This window comes from Alexandromys fortis, unplaced genomic scaffold, assembly GCF_014885135.2.
Source record: "Alexandromys fortis isolate MF-2015 unplaced genomic scaffold, M_Fortis_MF-2015_v1.1 scaffold_81, whole genome shotgun sequence".
Classification (NCBI taxonomy): domain Eukaryota; kingdom Metazoa; phylum Chordata; class Mammalia; order Rodentia; family Cricetidae; genus Alexandromys; species Alexandromys fortis.
In genome coordinates this window covers 7,707,353-7,723,092 of record NW_026067960.1, presented here as the reverse complement: position 1 = coordinate 7,723,092, position 15,740 = coordinate 7,707,353, and the positions used below count along the sequence as shown (strand labels likewise).

Below are 15,740 nucleotides of genomic sequence, written 5' to 3'. Positions count from 1 at the left end.
TGAGTTCTTCTAAAGGTCCCAGCCTCCACTTGCGATGTGTGGGTCAGATCAGAGTCATGACCAATGCCAGGGCAGAGCTCAGAGTGGGGCTGGGACTGGCTAAGACTTTAACAAGGATTTTGCAAACTTTTATTGACTGTTTCCCTCAATCCTGTGTTGAGATGGGGACACTGAAGCTCCAGCCAGTAAATGAGATCTAGAGGTACCTCTACACGCCCTCCAACTCCATCTCCTGAGGACTCCGGGAATTCTGAACATGTCCAGTTTGACTCACTTTGTCAGAGGTAGTTGAGAGAGCAGAACTTTGGGGGAGGTGCCGGGTAGGTCTGGCACAATGAACTCTGCCCATCATGTCAGGCCACAGGAAGATTTGAAGGGCAGGGCATGCTTGACGGTGCTCACAGGTCAGGCGGAGCTTGCTGCCCAGTTTCAGGACACATTCTATTTTGACCACTAGTTAGGTGCCTGAACCCAGCACAGCTTCTGGAGAAGTCAGTGTGGTGAGGAGGGGAGCCTCGGGGCTTGTAATAGCAGAACAGGGAGGAATTTCTGGAGAGGCTCTGTTGGAATTCACCCTCCCGCCCCCCCCCCTCCCGCAGGAGCTTCCGCCACCGAAGGTGCTGTTAAGGGGTAGGAGCTCCTCTTTTCTAGCCCGGAGGCTGGATCATAAGAAGGCCTGTCCTTACCGCCCAAAGCTCTCCGAGGACCACTTGGAATTGGGGGAGGGGCGAGTCCCCACATGACCAGCAGCAGGCTGTCAGTGTGGGGTGCTTGGAGCAGTGCCTGGGGTCCCCCTCCCCCACAGTCACACAGACTGCCTTTCTGTCTGCTGTGAGGCATCCACTTATGTGTGCCGCTGGTGACAGAGGACAGTCGCTGCTTCCCTCTCCCTCGGGCACTGTTCCCTGTCTGCTGTCTGACGACTATTCGTGGGTCCCAGCCCGATGCCGGATAGCTGTTTCCCTGACTATAGATGTCTGTGTGTCAGAGCGTGGGTGTGTCTGTCTATCTGCAGGAAGCCTCTCCTGCTAACTCTGTCCTTGACCTCCAGTATCTGTGTCAGAGGAGGGGGGCCAGCTCTCCTCCTCCCCCCTCCCGTGGGCACTAACGGAGCTGCCACCACCCTGGCTGTACCCAGAACTCAGCGACCTCGCTTGTCCACTGCAGCTTGACCACCCTACTCTGAACGATCTCGGAGCATTGGTGGCCCGAACCATGCTGCTTTGTGGGTCGCCCCTCCACCCAGGGCTGCTGAGTCCTGGGTGAACGTGCTCAGCTCTGGGCTGGGTCCGCTCAGGCTCGTTTTTTTTCCCTTATGTAACTCCACATCTGTGTGCGCCTTGCAGGTCACCCTGGACCCTGTTCTGAGCTCTGTCTAACCACGTGGAGACTGAGACCCACAGCTCTGTGCATATGAGGCTAGAGAGAACCCCTGTCCCCGGCGAGTTTTTCAGAGACCCCTCCCCAATCCTTCTTTGGACATTTCTTACCCCAGAAACCTACTTTCCCAAAGCAATATGCAGGAGGCAATCCTGGGGCGCAAGTTCCCCAGAGCTGGGGTGCAGCCATTTCCCCACCCGACCCGGGCTCTGTCCCAGGACTTCACAAGCTCAGGGGCAACGGACAAGGGTTGGGCAGGGATCACCAGGACTGATGGCACGAGAGCGGACAGATAGCCAAGAGACCAGCTTCTAGGTTCGACCTAGACACGGCCCCCAACCCTGTGGTTGGTTAGTGCCCGGGTCGGGCTCTCCGCCAGCCGCCGTGCGCACCCGGGCAGGGGCTCTAGTCGGCCGGCGGGCACGCGGCGCTGTCCGTGGTGCTGCCCGCGCCGGGCGGGGCGGAGGCGGGGCGGAGGCGGGGCGAGGGCGCCAGCCAATGGCGGGGGCTCTGAGCAGGGCGCGGGGGGCGGCGGGCCGGGCGCGGGGCGCACTCGGCTGCGCGCTGAGCTCGGGGTGCACCGACGCGCCGCGGGCGGCTGGAGCTCGGCTTTGCTCTTGCTGCAGCAGCCGCGCCGCCCGCCCCACTTCGCTCAGATTTCGACCCCAGCCCCCTCTGCACCGCTCTCCGGGACTCCAACCCAGGCTCTCGCACCCGGCCCCGCGGACCATGCTCCGGGCGCCCCCCGGAAAACCGGGCTGTGTGAAGAGCCGGCAAAGACTAGGCTCCCGAGCAGGGGCCCCACCCGGCCACCCTTCTCTCGGCCCACACCCTGCCCGGTGTCCCTGAGCCGTGTAAGCCTACTGGGCCATGGAGCGCGCGCCGCCCGACGGGCTGCTGAACGCGTCAGGCGCTTTGGCCGGTGAGGCGGCTGCTGCAGGCGGAGCGCGCGGCTTCTCGGCTGCCTGGACCGCTGTCCTGGCTGCGCTCATGGCGCTGCTCATCGTGGCCACAGTGCTGGGCAACGCGCTGGTCATGCTCGCCTTCGTGGCGGATTCGAGCCTCCGCACCCAGAACAACTTCTTTCTGCTCAACCTCGCCATCTCCGACTTCCTCGTGGGTAAAGCCCCCAGACCCCGTCCGCTGCCAGAGTCCAGGGGCGCAGAGCCCGGGTTGGGCAATGGGGCTTGGCGCTCCGACCTGGGGTGGCTTCTTAGGGTCTGGGCCTGGGGAAGGGACCTCTAGAAATCTTAGGATGGTGGGCACTGGCGAAGTTCCTCGCCTCCCGGGCCGCAGGACGGGGGCTGTAGGAATGTCCCCGGGGATGCTGCCCCAGTCGGCGGGAGCTCAACAAGGCGCAAGGCGCAGCAACCGCGGGTACAGCGCTGGCTCCTGCGCCGAACCAAACAAAGGCAGCGGCGCCGGACTCAGGATGCTGTGAGGACGCTAGGGGGGGAGGGGACATGGAAAGGGGATTTGGGGAGCTGTACTGGGGAAGGAGACCGTGGAGAAGGCGCGCGGGGGGGTGAGATGAAGGAAATGCTCCTAGGAACTCGTTCTCACGTGTCCAAGCTCTGCTCCCGACTGGGGGAGGGGGGGCGGGGCAGGAGGTGGGGGCCGGAGCGCCAGACACCTGTTGGGGCTGCGAGCTGCTGCGTCTCCTAGACGCTGGAAGCCGGTTTGGGCGGCGAGAGCGGCTGGCGCGGCTGCAGCCAAGAACCTTTTAAGCCAAGAGAAAATCTTTCTCGGTTTTTAAGCTGAGAAGGGAGGCTGTCCAACAGCCAGAGTAGGAATGGATGATCGGCTCCGGGACCAGACAGCTCGGGAGGACATATACCCCTTTTCCTCCTTGGTGGTTGGTAGGGTTGGCAGGAACACAGGTTCTGGGTCCAGAGGTCCCTACGTGGAGGTCCTTCCTCCTGCCTCCAGGTCCAGGAGACATTGGTTTTGTGGAGGCTGGAGGCTGGCAGCTGCCCAGTTGCGTAGGGGCGGGGGGGGGGGTGCGGGCGGGTAGGGTAAATAGGATTGCTGGCCCTAGAAAGGTGGCTGCTCTATGAGGGCCAGGTTCTGCCTTCTCTCCATGTGGTCCGTCGGTCTGGCCCCAAATCCTGAGCCACGGTCCCACCGCAGCTGCTCTCCCCTAGGTGCCTTCTGCATCCCGTTGTATGTTCCGTATGTGCTGACTGGTCGCTGGACCTTCGGCCGGGGCCTCTGCAAGCTGTGGCTGGTGGTCGACTACCTGCTGTGTGCCTCCTCAGTCTTCAACATCGTGCTGATCAGCTATGACCGATTCCTGTCCGTCACTCGAGCTGTGAGTCCTGGGATGTGGGCATTCGAGTTTACTCTGTGTGTTGGGGCACTGGACCGGGAATGGCTGCTTCTGAGCTGTAGGCAGATGCCTGGTGGGCTTGCTCCCTTTTGACATGTGAGCCACTTTTCAGTGACCATTAACGGCCAGCAGTACTAGCTTGGGACAGAAGGTTAGCTTGGAATCCCATAGCCTTGCAGGAAGGGGTACCGGTATACAGCCTCTGTCCTGGGCATGCCCAGAATCCCTGGAACTGAGGGAGGGTCTTCATCCTTCCCGCTTTTGTGTACATGAAAGTGTACACACATAGCCTCAGGAAGGCTGGTCACAAGCTCCACTGGTGTTGAGGGGGTCCGGCAGCTGTTGCTTCATCATCTTTCCTTGATGGCTCACACACCTCTGGTCTTATCAGGGGCAGCCCGAGGATTGACTTGCAAAGTGCACCAGTATGGAGCCCTCTTGAGCCTCCCTAGGTCCCTTCTTCCAACCCTTGACCTACTGAAAGAGTGGTGCAATCACAGGGTTATTGTGATGGGAGCCCAGTGTAGACCTGGGGTTAGCACAAGCTTTGATTGTTGGTCTTGTGGTTTCCAAGGTGGCCATCAAGGACACTTCTTTCAGCTGTTTCACCGAGGCTCCATAGCAGGATTCTTGCCCCCTTCTGCACCCTGCCCCTTGTTTACTGGTTGCACTTGGAGGCTAGACACGCTGCTTCTTGGAAAAGACTAGATGACCCCACCTCGCCATCTTTTCTAGGCATTCTTCTAGAAAAGGGTGTGGGGGGGGGAGAGGGAGGGTCTCCAGCATTGGGCCAGCTGGCAGTTTCCTTTCTGTATTCCCAGCTCCACTAGTGGGGAAAAGGAAGTACTAGAACAGAGACAGGGTAAAGTCAGCATGACTAGCCGCTGAAGAGGGCTGTGGCCCTTGCAAGAAGCAAGAATCAGAAATAGTTGCGTGTGGCTCCTGGGTGTGGCAAATGCTAATCTGGGTGCTGGTGGTCAGTAACCAGAGGCAGGACCCCATGGAGCTTTACCTGGTTGGGCATGGTAAAGAGGCAAGATTCTGGTCGGCTGTGAGTGGTTCTGGGTCTCTAGGAGAAAGGCAGAGCACCCATCAGCCAGGGGACACAGGCAAGGGAGGGCTTGTGGAGAGAAGGGCCATGGCACCTTGCCCACGGCAGACATGGAGTCCCAGAGGCTGCTCTGAGCTTCCACTCCAATGTTCCTGACCTCTTGATTTGTACGACCCCCTGCAGGTCTCCTACCGGGCCCAACAGGGGGACACACGGCGGGCGGTGCGGAAGATGGCTCTCGTGTGGGTGCTGGCCTTCCTGTTGTATGGCCCTGCCATCCTGAGCTGGGAATACCTGTCTGGTGGCAGCTCCATCCCCGAGGGCCACTGCTACGCTGAGTTCTTCTACAACTGGTACTTTCTCATCACGGCCTCTACCCTTGAGTTCTTCACGCCCTTCCTCAGCGTCACCTTCTTCAACCTCAGCATCTACCTGAACATCCAGAGGCGTACCCGCCTCCGGCTCGACGGGGCCCGTGAGGCTGGTCCAGAACCCCCACCTGATGCCCAGCCCTCACCACCTCCAGCTCCTCCCAGTTGCTGGGGCTGCTGGCCAAAAGGGCATGGGGAGGCCATGCCACTGCACAGGTATGGGGTGGGCGAGGCAGGCCCTGGTGTTGAGGCTGGGGAGGCTGCTCTCGGGGGTGGCAGTGGTGGGGGTGCCGCTGCCTCACCCACCTCCAGCTCCGGCAGCTCCTCGAGGGGCACTGAGAGGCCACGCTCACTCAAAAGGGGCTCCAAGCCATCAGCATCTTCAGCATCCCTGGAGAAACGCATGAAGATGGTGTCCCAGAGTATCACCCAGCGCTTCCGGTTGTCACGGGACAAGAAGGTGGCCAAATCGCTTGCCATCATTGTGAGCATCTTTGGGCTCTGCTGGGCCCCATATACACTCCTAATGATCATCCGAGCCGCCTGCCATGGCCACTGCATTCCCGACTACTGGTACGAGACGTCCTTCTGGCTCCTGTGGGCCAACTCAGCCGTTAACCCTGTCCTCTACCCGCTGTGCCACTACAGCTTCCGCAGAGCCTTCACCAAGCTCCTCTGCCCCCAGAAGCTCAAGGTCCAGCCCCACGGCTCTCTGGAGCAGTGCTGGAAGTGAGCCGCCGCTCCACCCTTCCGTGGCCGTGGCCTGGCACTTGTTCCGTGGGCCCTGCCTTGTCCATGGCCACTCAAAATGCCATGACAGCCTCTTAGATCATCAACCATCTTGCAGTGGGGGAGCCTCGTAGGCTAGCCAGGTGCCCTTGCTGGTGGAACTGGAGCGTGCTGGCCGGCTCTGCCACCACATGCTCCTTCACCCCAGAAGAGACAATTCAGGGGTCCCAGGCATGTGTTCCGCCTCCACAGACAGTGCCGTGCCAGTGGTGCCCGTGGTGTCCCCTTGTGCACACTTAGTGGCTGGTGTCCTCTCTGATGCAAACCTTGGTGTGTGCTCCAGGCTCCTGCCCCAGCAGTGTGCCCCTGCATGTGCACACACCTGCCGCACACCCGCCACACGCTGCAACACCTTCCCTCTTCCAGACAATCTGGGGATGATGCCCTTTGCTGCCTCTGTCTCCTGCTTAAGCCCAGAGCCTAGTTCCTTTGTCCCTCTCCCTTCAACTCTTTGCCCCACAAAGTGGCAAGTGCCCCCAGGAACCTTGAAGCCTTTCTCTGCTTTTCCATTCTGGATGTTTTCAGAAAGATGGAAGAGAAGAAAACACGTCTGTGAACTTGATGTTCCTTGGATGTTTAATCAAGAGAGACAAAATTGCTGAGGAGCTTGGGGCTGGATTGGCAGGTGTGGGCTCCCACGCCCTCCTCCCTCAGTGCTGCAGCTTCCGGCTGAGCCGCGCCAGCTGCTTCTGCCCCCCTCCTCCAAGGCTTGGGACGATGGCCCTATTGGCAGTGATGCCTGTTCAGCTGGCCAAAGCCTGCCCTGCTTGCCCCATCTGTGCGATCAGAATTGGAGGGTGGGCGCATGGGTTGTTGGGCAGAGGGGTTCATGACTGTGCCCTGGGGGCCCCCGAGGCTTACAGGGGAGTCGACAGGAGAGCGGGCTGGGGATACCTGGGAGGATCGCTTTGCCTTGTCCCGTGTACCCACCTCAGGCCTCTGCATGCTCTGCTGTCTTTGTGCCCTGGTGTGCTGCCTCTGCCAATGTGAAGACACAATAAAGTGTATTTTTTTATTGGTGCTGACTTTTGAGGATTTTGTGGGAGTAGCAGCTATTGTTCAGGGTTCCAATTGGAGGCCCCATGGAGACAGAAATGTGACCTTGGTGTTCTAACTGGAGAACTAGGTGGGAGAAACCCAGGCTGTCGTCCCAGGGTTTCGTTCCCGCGAAGGACAACTCCCAGGACAAAAATCCTGAAGGACTTGTAGGGCAGAGCCCCAGCTGGTGCCCCTTTCCAGGAGGGTAACACAGTACTGGGATGGCTCACAGATGCCTTCAGAATCCAGGTGGGCAGCACCAACGTAGCCAGTCTGTTCCAGGACAGTGGCTCAGCTTTCTTGACAGAAACTGTTCATCATCACGGCCCTGACTTACCACTTGGTCGCCCGGCTGTGTTCTGGCAGGACACAGGCCCCAGGAAGAGCCTTGGCCGTGCCTCATGCTTCAAGAGAAGCTCGGGAAAGGAGCTGATGTGACCAGCGAAGGCTTCTGGGGTTATGAGGACTGAAACTGGACTCGCGGGGACTGAGAGATGCAGAAACGCCTCCCAGGCAAAGGTCTGGCGGTGGTTGGAAGTTGGGGACAGTAAGAAGACAGGACAGAGAAGGGGGTGATGCTGCTTTCTAGGGCTAGCCTCACCACCCAGAACAGGACAGCCTGGCCTTCGGGTCGCCTCACCCCCACCTTGATCTTCAGAGGTTTCACCTTTCCTCCTCTGAGCAGGGCAGGAACTTGCCACCATAGCCTCACAGCCAGACACCGCGGGGTCATCACTGTAGCGAGGGTCACCACACACAAGCAAAGCTCCATGGTAGCTCAGTGCTGCACAGGGGAGCAGCCGCAGAGCTCTCTCCTCCTCCAGATGTTCTCCCTGCAGCTGTGCCTGCACTTGTCTTTCCCAATTATTTGACAACTCCCAAAAGGCAGGACCCCCTTCCTCCCCCCCAGACCTTTCTCTCTCTGGATTTGAGAGAGATCCTCTGGGCTCAAGCAGGACCTTCTTCCTCAGTCCAATCTCTAGGGTCCCTCCTTAGTCACTAGAGTGTGGAGTGAACCTGGGGACTCTGGACCCTCCTTCATAGCCTTTGTCCCCCTGCCTCACCGGGCCCTATCCTGGGCCTTTGGGAGTGCTGAGAGTGGATGCCACCTTCTTTACTCAGCATCCTCCCCATCTTGTCCCTGAGAGCTGAGAGGTTTTGTGGCTCCCCCAGCAGGCTGACACTAGCTCCCTCACCCTTCACCAGGGCCTGGCCTCCCCAGCGGGTGTCTGTCCCCAAAGCCCTGAGAGATCTGGGAAAGGACAAAGGACTGCTCTCTCCAGCGACGGGCACTTCCAGCATTGCCAGCGCCCAAGCTGCCCCTCCACCCGGCCCTACTAAATGGCTACAAATTGGAGGATAAAAGCACAGGCTTTCAAGCAATTTTGCCTTCAATCTCTGGAAACTGCCGCTCCCGGAGTCGCTGTGTGAGGACGGAGGAGGAGAGAAGAAAGACACGGAGTCTATTGGGCCCGAGTCTGCAGCAAACAAACAGGCGGAGGATGCGGAGCTGTGCTGGGACTCAGCGGGGCAGCTGTTGTTTACTGGGCACCTACTGTGCACTGGTGCCAGGGAGGTGGGTTGCCCGCAAAGTAGCACAGATGCGGGCCCTGAGCCAGAGGTGGCAGAGGACCCTTGAGAAAAGCCGTACAGGACCAGTTATCCAAGATGGAGCAGACGTCTACTTGAATTGTAAGTCAGGGCCATGGCCAGGTTGAAGGCCACCCGGAGGAGTGGGGCTCAGAGGCAGCAGGGTCCCCTGGGTGCTGACACTGGCTGACACTGGTGGGTGATGGCAGAAGTCAGTCATCTCTTCATCTTTGACACTGGCTCTGAAGATGCCACACAGGGAAAAGGTCCTAACACATACTAGCTGGGAACCTTCCCAGACTAAAGGAAGAGCCTAAGCTACTGGGGGCCCCATCAGGTAAACTCAGTCCTCTCCTTCACAAATGGAGAGATGAGTCAGAGCCAGGGCTGTGAGTCGGGGTGGCTGGGGTCTCCTTGGTAAGTCTTCCAGAGTCATAGGGCCACCCCTCAGTCCTCCATCCCACCCCAGGGCTTCTGGATAGGTTCCAGGATGTGTGGAACGTTTCACCCGCAACTAGCAACACTCCTTCTGGGTGCTAGTCAGAGTAAGCACCCTGTGTCTTCATAGGGACCCCTCAGTACTGTGCACATTCTCCGTCCAGATGCGGCCCATGTCACACATCAGCAGTTGGCGAGGAGCCTGCATTTGGAGCCAAGCCTGATGTGGAACCCACACTCCTTCCACTCCATTGCTTCCTCACTGAGCAGGACTGTGTTTTAGATACCATGGGACAGCAGGGGCTGAGCCATCTGCAGGAGGACAGCATCCAAGCTCCTATGACCTTAGCGCTTAGTGGCTGGCAGGGGTTGTCCCAGGATGGGAAGGAAAAACAGGGTATTTGAGGAAGGCTCTGTTGCTCTTAACACAAAGCATCTGTTGTTGAGATTTTAAGATGGGGATCTATGCAGCTCAGGCTGGCTTCCAATTCATTATGTAGTTGAGGATGGCCTTGAACTTCTGATCCTCCTGCCTCCACCTTCTAGTGATAGCACTGGGAATGGAGCTCAGAGCCTGAGTACACCAAGCAAGCACTCACCAGAGGGCAGAGTTACCCCTCCAGTCCTGAAAACACTTGCTGAGCTGGGTGGTGGCTGCACACACCTTTAATCCTAGCACTCAGGAGGCACAGGCAGAAGAATTTCTGAGTTTGAGGCCAGTCTGTCTAGAGAGTGAGTTCTAGGATGGCCAGGACTACACAGAGAAATCCTGTCTCAACCCTTCCAAACAAACAAAACAATCAAACAACAAAACCCAGCACTTGCTGGATGCTCATTGTATACCCTCTGCTGAGCTGGGACAAGGAGTCAAGAAAGCAGCTGCTGTCTTCCCTGGGCAGCAGCTGAGTCAGTGCCGTGGGGAAGAAAAGGGAGGCTCAGTTGCCCAGGGGTAGAGAAGTGTGCTTCAAACCGACACTGAGACTTTGAGGCCAAGAGTTGCCCCAGCCTCCCCAGCTGGTCTGTGCTGAGGGTAAAAGTAAAACCTACCCATCTTAAGGGAGTACCCAGTCCTCCGCCTGCCCATGCCAGCGTGTATGAGCAAGCATGTGGGGGTGGGGCATCGGGGGTCCTAGGCTCTCTTCTCTGCAGCTTGGGCTCAGCAGCTTGGGCATCACTCGGATACGCAGTCAGGAAGGGCTCTCCTGCCCCCACTTGCCCGTCTACCACCCACCAGCAGGAAGTGGCTCCTGGGCACTGCAGGTCTCCTGTCATTACTACAATTGCTCTGTGGTTGGCAGTGCCCGCACCTGCTGTCAGTGGGTAGTGCCACCCTAACCAGTCATTAAGTGCTTGGGTTCCAGCTCCCTGCAGGAAGGCAAACTTCCGGGGATGGGAACTGATTAGGGAAGGGCCCACTGTCTGTACCTGTACCTGGAGGATCCACCTTCCCACAGCTTCTCTCTGTCTCGACTCCACAGTGGGGCAAGCACAAGATCAGGAGTGGCTGGCAGGACGGGGAGTCGAGTCCAGACTGGCTGTTTCCTAGCTGTGTGGCCCCAGCAGGTCCCTCAGCCTCAGGACCAAAAAGCCCTTTCTTTCTGGGGTCTAATGGGCACAAAGGGACATCTCAATCTTGATGCTATGGCCTTAAGGTGCACGGATGACCGCAACTGAGGTGGGGACACCAGGGACTCTAAAGGAGGCCTTGGCTGTACAGAGGCCAGGAAAAACCTCCCTGTACTTGGGTCATCATGGTACCAGTCCAAGGACTGTGACCAGATCACAAGGACGCCAAGGACAGCTTTGGGTAGCTACGCCATGCCCCAGACCCTACTCCGAGACCTTTTCTTAAACGCTAGCTCTCCAGTACAATGACTTCTATTGTTCCCGTTTTACAGATGCAGAAGCTGGGGCACAGAGGGGTTAGGCGACTTCACATTTCACAGCTGGGAAAAGGTTGAGCCTCAGATGGCTCCTTCTGGGCTTACTTCTCAAGTAATTTATCGTCCAGGGCTTACCTTCTTGTATCTCTCTTGAGCCTAACCTGAGAGTCCCTCCACAGAACCGGTTCTTCCTTGCATTCAGTTCTGTGGGGCCACAGGCAGAGGCAGGGGGTGCAGAACTCCAGGGTCATTTTTGACTACACAGTGCATTGAAGCCAGCCTTGGCCACTTGCAGCTTTGTCACATAACCAAATGAAATCAAGGAAGGGAGTCAGGTGTGGTTTATGTCTATAATTCTAGCCCTTGGGGAGTCTAAGGCAGAAGGCTCATCTTAGGGTTGAGGCTAGCCTGGGCTATCGTGAGTTTCTGGACAGCCTAGGCTACCTATCTCAAAAAATACAAACAGAAAAACGCAGGGCAGTGGTGGCACATGCCTTTAATCCCAGCACTCGGGAGGCAGAGACAGGTAGAACTTTGTGAGTTCAAGGCCAGCCTAGTCTACAGAGCAAGTTCCAGGACAGGTTCCAAAGCTACACAGAGAAAGAAATAAATAAATGAAGGAAGGAAGGAAGCAAAGAGAATAAAACAAGACCCAAATCCTGGGTGCGAACGTTAAACCCTGCAGCTCCACTGGCATCTGGGGATGCGGTGCCTTGACATGAGCTGCAATGGGCGGCTCTGCTAGCAACCCACATGGTTGGTCTAACTCACTGCCAGTGGGGCTCCTAGGCAGACAGTTCATATTCCTGGTGTCTCCAACACCCCAGAGTCTCAGTTGCAGTTTGGGCTTCACCCCCACAGCGTCACCTATAGCCTTCTTGAGGACTTTGGTTGTCTTAAGCTGTTTTCTTCTTTAGACAGGTCTCCCTCCGTAGCCCAGGCTCACGACGACTCTTCCGCCTCAGTCTCCCAAATGCTCAGGTCACTATGTTCAGCCCCAAATTGCTGCTGCAAACCTGGCTAAAAGCAGCCAGCAATTTCATGCCACAACCCCAAAGGCTGAGCAGGTTGAGACTTGATGAACTAACCATTTAATTCACTCTCACATAAAAAATCAAGGCAGAGCAAAATATAGACAAATTCCTGGCCAGAATATATATAAATGATGCCTTGTGCAGACCCCATAGTCTTCATATCTTCCTGAAATATCGTCAGGACAATCTCTTATACCCACTTCCTTCCGTCATTCTGCCCTGTGAGCTCCCATCACAATGGCCTATTAGAAGGCACACTCAGAGCTTGGCCCAGTGCTGCACAGCTATAATCTGTACTCATGAGGCAGAGGCAGGAGGATCTCTGTACATCTGAAGCCAGTCTGGTCTACAGCGCGAGTCCCAGGCTGTCTAGGGCTACATAGCGAGACTCTGTCTCAGACAAACAGAGATTACTGACCCAGTGGTTTGCTCTTCTAATCCCAGCACTTGGAAGAGGAGGCAGGAGGATTGCTGCAATATAAAGCCAGCTTGGGCCACAAAGAGACCCTGTTTGAACAAAATGAAAGAAGACAAGCTCATCTTTCACAGTTCTAGGGCTTCTCTAGCCCACATCTCCAAACTTCCAGATTCTTCCTATTGACTCTGTAGAAACTCTTTAGTTGCCCTAAAGGCTTATGGGCTGGGTGTAGTCACAGTGACAACCCCACTTCTCTGGCACCACCTTTTGGTAACAGGCACACTGGTGTCACTGTAAGAGAACACCGGACAAAAGCAACCGAAGGGAAGAAGGACTGAGCTGTTCCAAAGGTTTAGTGTGGGCTCACTCCTGATAGCTGGGCAGACATCATCAAGGAGTGCCTTTTTATTTTATTTCTTTATTTTAAAAGATTTGTTTATTATGTATACAGTGTTCTACCTACCTGTGTGGATGCCTGCAGGTCAGAAAAGGGCACCATATCTCATTACAGATGGTTGTGAGCCACCCCACAGTTGCTGGGAATTGAACTCAGGACCTCTGGAGGAGCAGCCAGTGCTCTTAAGTGCTGAGCCATCTTTCCGGTCCTGAGTGTCATTTTCAGTAGCCAGGAATCAGAGAGAAAGGCTGTGGCCATGTATAACTTCAAATGTCCCCTAGTGCTTTAAAAAGACATTTTATATTCAAATCATAAAAGGAAGACACAACAATGAGGAGGAGGAGCCACAGATTTTCTCGAGTTCCACAACCTAGATCCAACACCCCTTAACCCACTGTGAGCTCCAACAGCCCGTCCACGGCCCGCAGCTTGCACTAATGAGGCTTCTCACCCGGGAGTGCCACCATGAGGGCAGGTGTCTTAGCAGAGGAAAGCAGTTGCTGGACCATCCCATCAGACGCCAGGAAGGCAGCAGTTGCAAGCAGTTTTTGTCCCTGAGCTCCCTCCCGGGCCCATTTCTCAGCAAGCAGCTCTGAGCACAGCTGAAGACCAGGTGACCACTGCAGCTGGGCCCTCTTCCAGAGATGCTTCCTAAACTCTTCCTTTTGAGGTTTCTGCAGATCCACATGCTGTGGTACATATAAAATTCCCTTTACCTGGTTCCCGGTAGAACTCCAGGCAGGATGCCCAGCAGCTACAGGGCCAAGCTAGCAGCCTGACATCTGCTTCAGCATTTTCCCATCCCATCCCATCCCATCCCATCCCATCCCATCCCATCCCATCCCATCCCATCCCATGCACGTGCAGGTCATGTGAGCTCAGTTCTGCATGGCTAACCTGGCACTGCGGGGTAGTATCAACATGAAATCCCATTTGCTCATCCTCAAGTGCCCGTTCAGTGGCATCAAGTGCACTCATGCTGGCAGCCGCCACTGTCTGCTTCAGGAACACGTTTTGTTTCTAGGCAGGGCTGATGCGTAGTCTAGGATTCATCTTCTTGCCTCAACCTCTTAGCTGCTGGGACTATAGGTAGGTTTTGCTGTGCCTGGATCGCAACAATGCTTTCATTTTCTCACTGGTGCCCGATATTGGCCAAACACCAAGTTCTAAGCTGTTTTTCACACATGTAGACTCTGAGTATCAGTCCTGCTGCCTGCCCCTGACCACCTGGGCTGCTTCTCTAGTTCCGTTGGTCAGTTAGGATCTTGAGGATATCTGGGTTTAGAGTGGTACCCTTAAAAAGAGAACAAGTCTGGTGTGGTCTCCCACACCTGAAATACCAGTACTTGGAAGGCTGAGGCAGAATTCTGCATTTGAGGTTATCCTGAGCTACATAGTAAGACCCTGTCCACAAAGGGGGGCAGGGAGAGGAGAGCAGGGTAGAGGGGCAGGGAGGGAGAGCAGGGTAGAGGGGCAGGGAGGGAGATGGTCCATCAAGACGGAAGCAGGGATTAGAATAATGCAGGCACAAGGCAAGGTCCCCTGGCACCGACTCTGGAAAGGCCCTTCCCAGAGTCTTAAGAGGCAAGGCTCCCTGCCACCCGCCAACCCAGCAGATTTCTGGTCTTATCTTATAGGTAGACAGTTCATCTCTGCCCCACACTACTTCTTGGGTCTCTATCTCTGCTGGGCTTCTCCACCAGAGTAGGCCCAGGTTGTGTGTGTGTGGGCATTGTGGGCCCAGATAGCAGAGTATGAGCCTTGAAGGCCCAGCCAGTATCTCCTTGTTGGTCAGGGCAGACACGGGGCGCCCAGACAGGAGCGGTGGGGGCCAGGCTGTACTTACCAGTGGCAGCCAACGTCCCATGCCATCTGCCATCCAGTCATTTCCCGTGATGTGTGTCAGCACGGAGGGAAACCTGGTGAGGTTCTAACTGGTTGGGAAGCCTGCAGCACCCCTTAGTTTGCGTAGGCATTTTCTGTCCCTGGTTCTATCTCAACAAAAGCAGGAAAGATAGGGCAGGGGGCTCTACGTGTAGAGAAGGAAACGAAGTGGAAGAGGAACCTCTACAACTTGACAGACCTGGCTGTGAGGATGAGCTGATAGCAAGGCTCTTTCCTGGTATATCTCTAAAGCCCCGCAAGAGCTGGAGGCTTGGGTCCTGGAGTGGCAGATCTGAGCGGGGAGCAGAGCCAAAGGCTGGGAAATCTAGGGGAACTCTGTACCCCAGATCTTGGGCTCCATCCTCAGTCCTGCTTCCTAGCCAGCCAGGCGGCACAGATGCCACAGGCAACCGGTGGCAGATGACTGTCAACAGGAGACAGACTGTGGAGCCCCAGCAAAGGCAGGCTCCACCCCGCAGGCAAACGTGCCAGGAGGGAGCACCCAGGAGTCCGTGGGGACAGGTGTTGGAAGATGGGAGGAATCCAGAAACGTAGGAGAGACTGGGAAATAACACGGGGCAGATGTGTGCTCCAGACAGCAGGCCCCGGCACAGCAGCCCCTCTCTGCCCCAAACGGTTATCAGAAGCCCAAACAACTCTTTGGAAATGGCCAAAAGAGAACCATGGCATTCAGCTTAGAGCAGGGAAGGGATGCTACTGTCTTTCAAGTGAGCCTGGGACCTGTCCCCACATTCACCCCACACCCACACGCACTCACTAGCTGCCTTGTTGGGGTCAGAGCCACTGAGGGTGCTGGGGAACAGCCTACAACCGTAGGCCTTACACTGGAGGCCATCACAGCTCCATGCTGCCTGTGGTCCTTCCATGAAACAAGGCAGCCGTAGCCACCACAGAGACGGCACAGTAGGCATCTGTTAAGATGCTGTTACACAGCTGGGCATGGAGGTGCGCTTGGGAGGCAGAAGCAGGTGGATCTCTGAGTCTGAGGCCAGCATAATCTACAGAGCTAGTTCCAGGACAGACAGGGCTACACAGAGAAACCCTGTCTCGAAACCCACCGCACCTTAAAAAAAAAAAAAAAAAAAAAGCTGCTGCTGCCAGGTAACTGACCACCCCT

At 56.5% G+C, this 15,740-nt stretch overlaps 1 protein-coding gene across 2 annotated transcripts; it reads left to right on the top strand.

The window, feature by feature from the left end:
• Positions 1 to 1,990: 1,990 nt before the first annotated feature.
• Hrh3 (histamine receptor H3) lies at positions 1,991 to 6,797 on the top strand. 2 transcript variants are annotated; one of them, XM_050153029.1, is made up of 3 exons: positions 1,991 to 2,500; positions 3,525 to 3,691; positions 4,944 to 6,797. In XM_050153029.1, the coding sequence occupies exons 1-3, from the start codon at positions 2,251 to 2,253 to the stop codon at positions 5,862 to 5,864; spliced, it is 1,338 nt and encodes a 445-aa protein (XP_050008986.1). In that variant the 5' UTR covers positions 1,991 to 2,250; the 3' UTR covers positions 5,865 to 6,797. The 2 variants fall into 2 exon arrangements, with proteins under 2 accessions (XP_050008986.1, XP_050008987.1); XM_050153030.1 differs by lacking the exon at positions 1,991 to 2,500 and adding an exon at positions 2,561 to 2,686 and having other exon boundaries at positions 3,494 to 3,691.
• The last annotated feature ends 8,943 nt before the right edge of the window (positions 6,798 to 15,740 follow it).

What these genes read in the sequence shown, in the direction of transcription:
- Hrh3 (XM_050153029.1), top strand. Translation starts at nt 2,251, where the DNA reads ATGGAGCGCGCGCCGCCCGACGGGCTGCTGAACGCGTCAGGCGCTTTG. An exon ending in CATCTCCGACTTCCTCGTGG is followed by an intron (nt 2,501 to 3,524) that starts GTAAAGCCCCCA and finishes GCTCTCCCCTAG; the next exon opens with GTGCCTTCTGCATCCCGTTG. An exon ending in TCCTGTCCGTCACTCGAGCT is followed by an intron (nt 3,692 to 4,943) that starts GTGAGTCCTGGG and finishes GACCCCCTGCAG; the next exon opens with GTCTCCTACCGGGCCCAACA.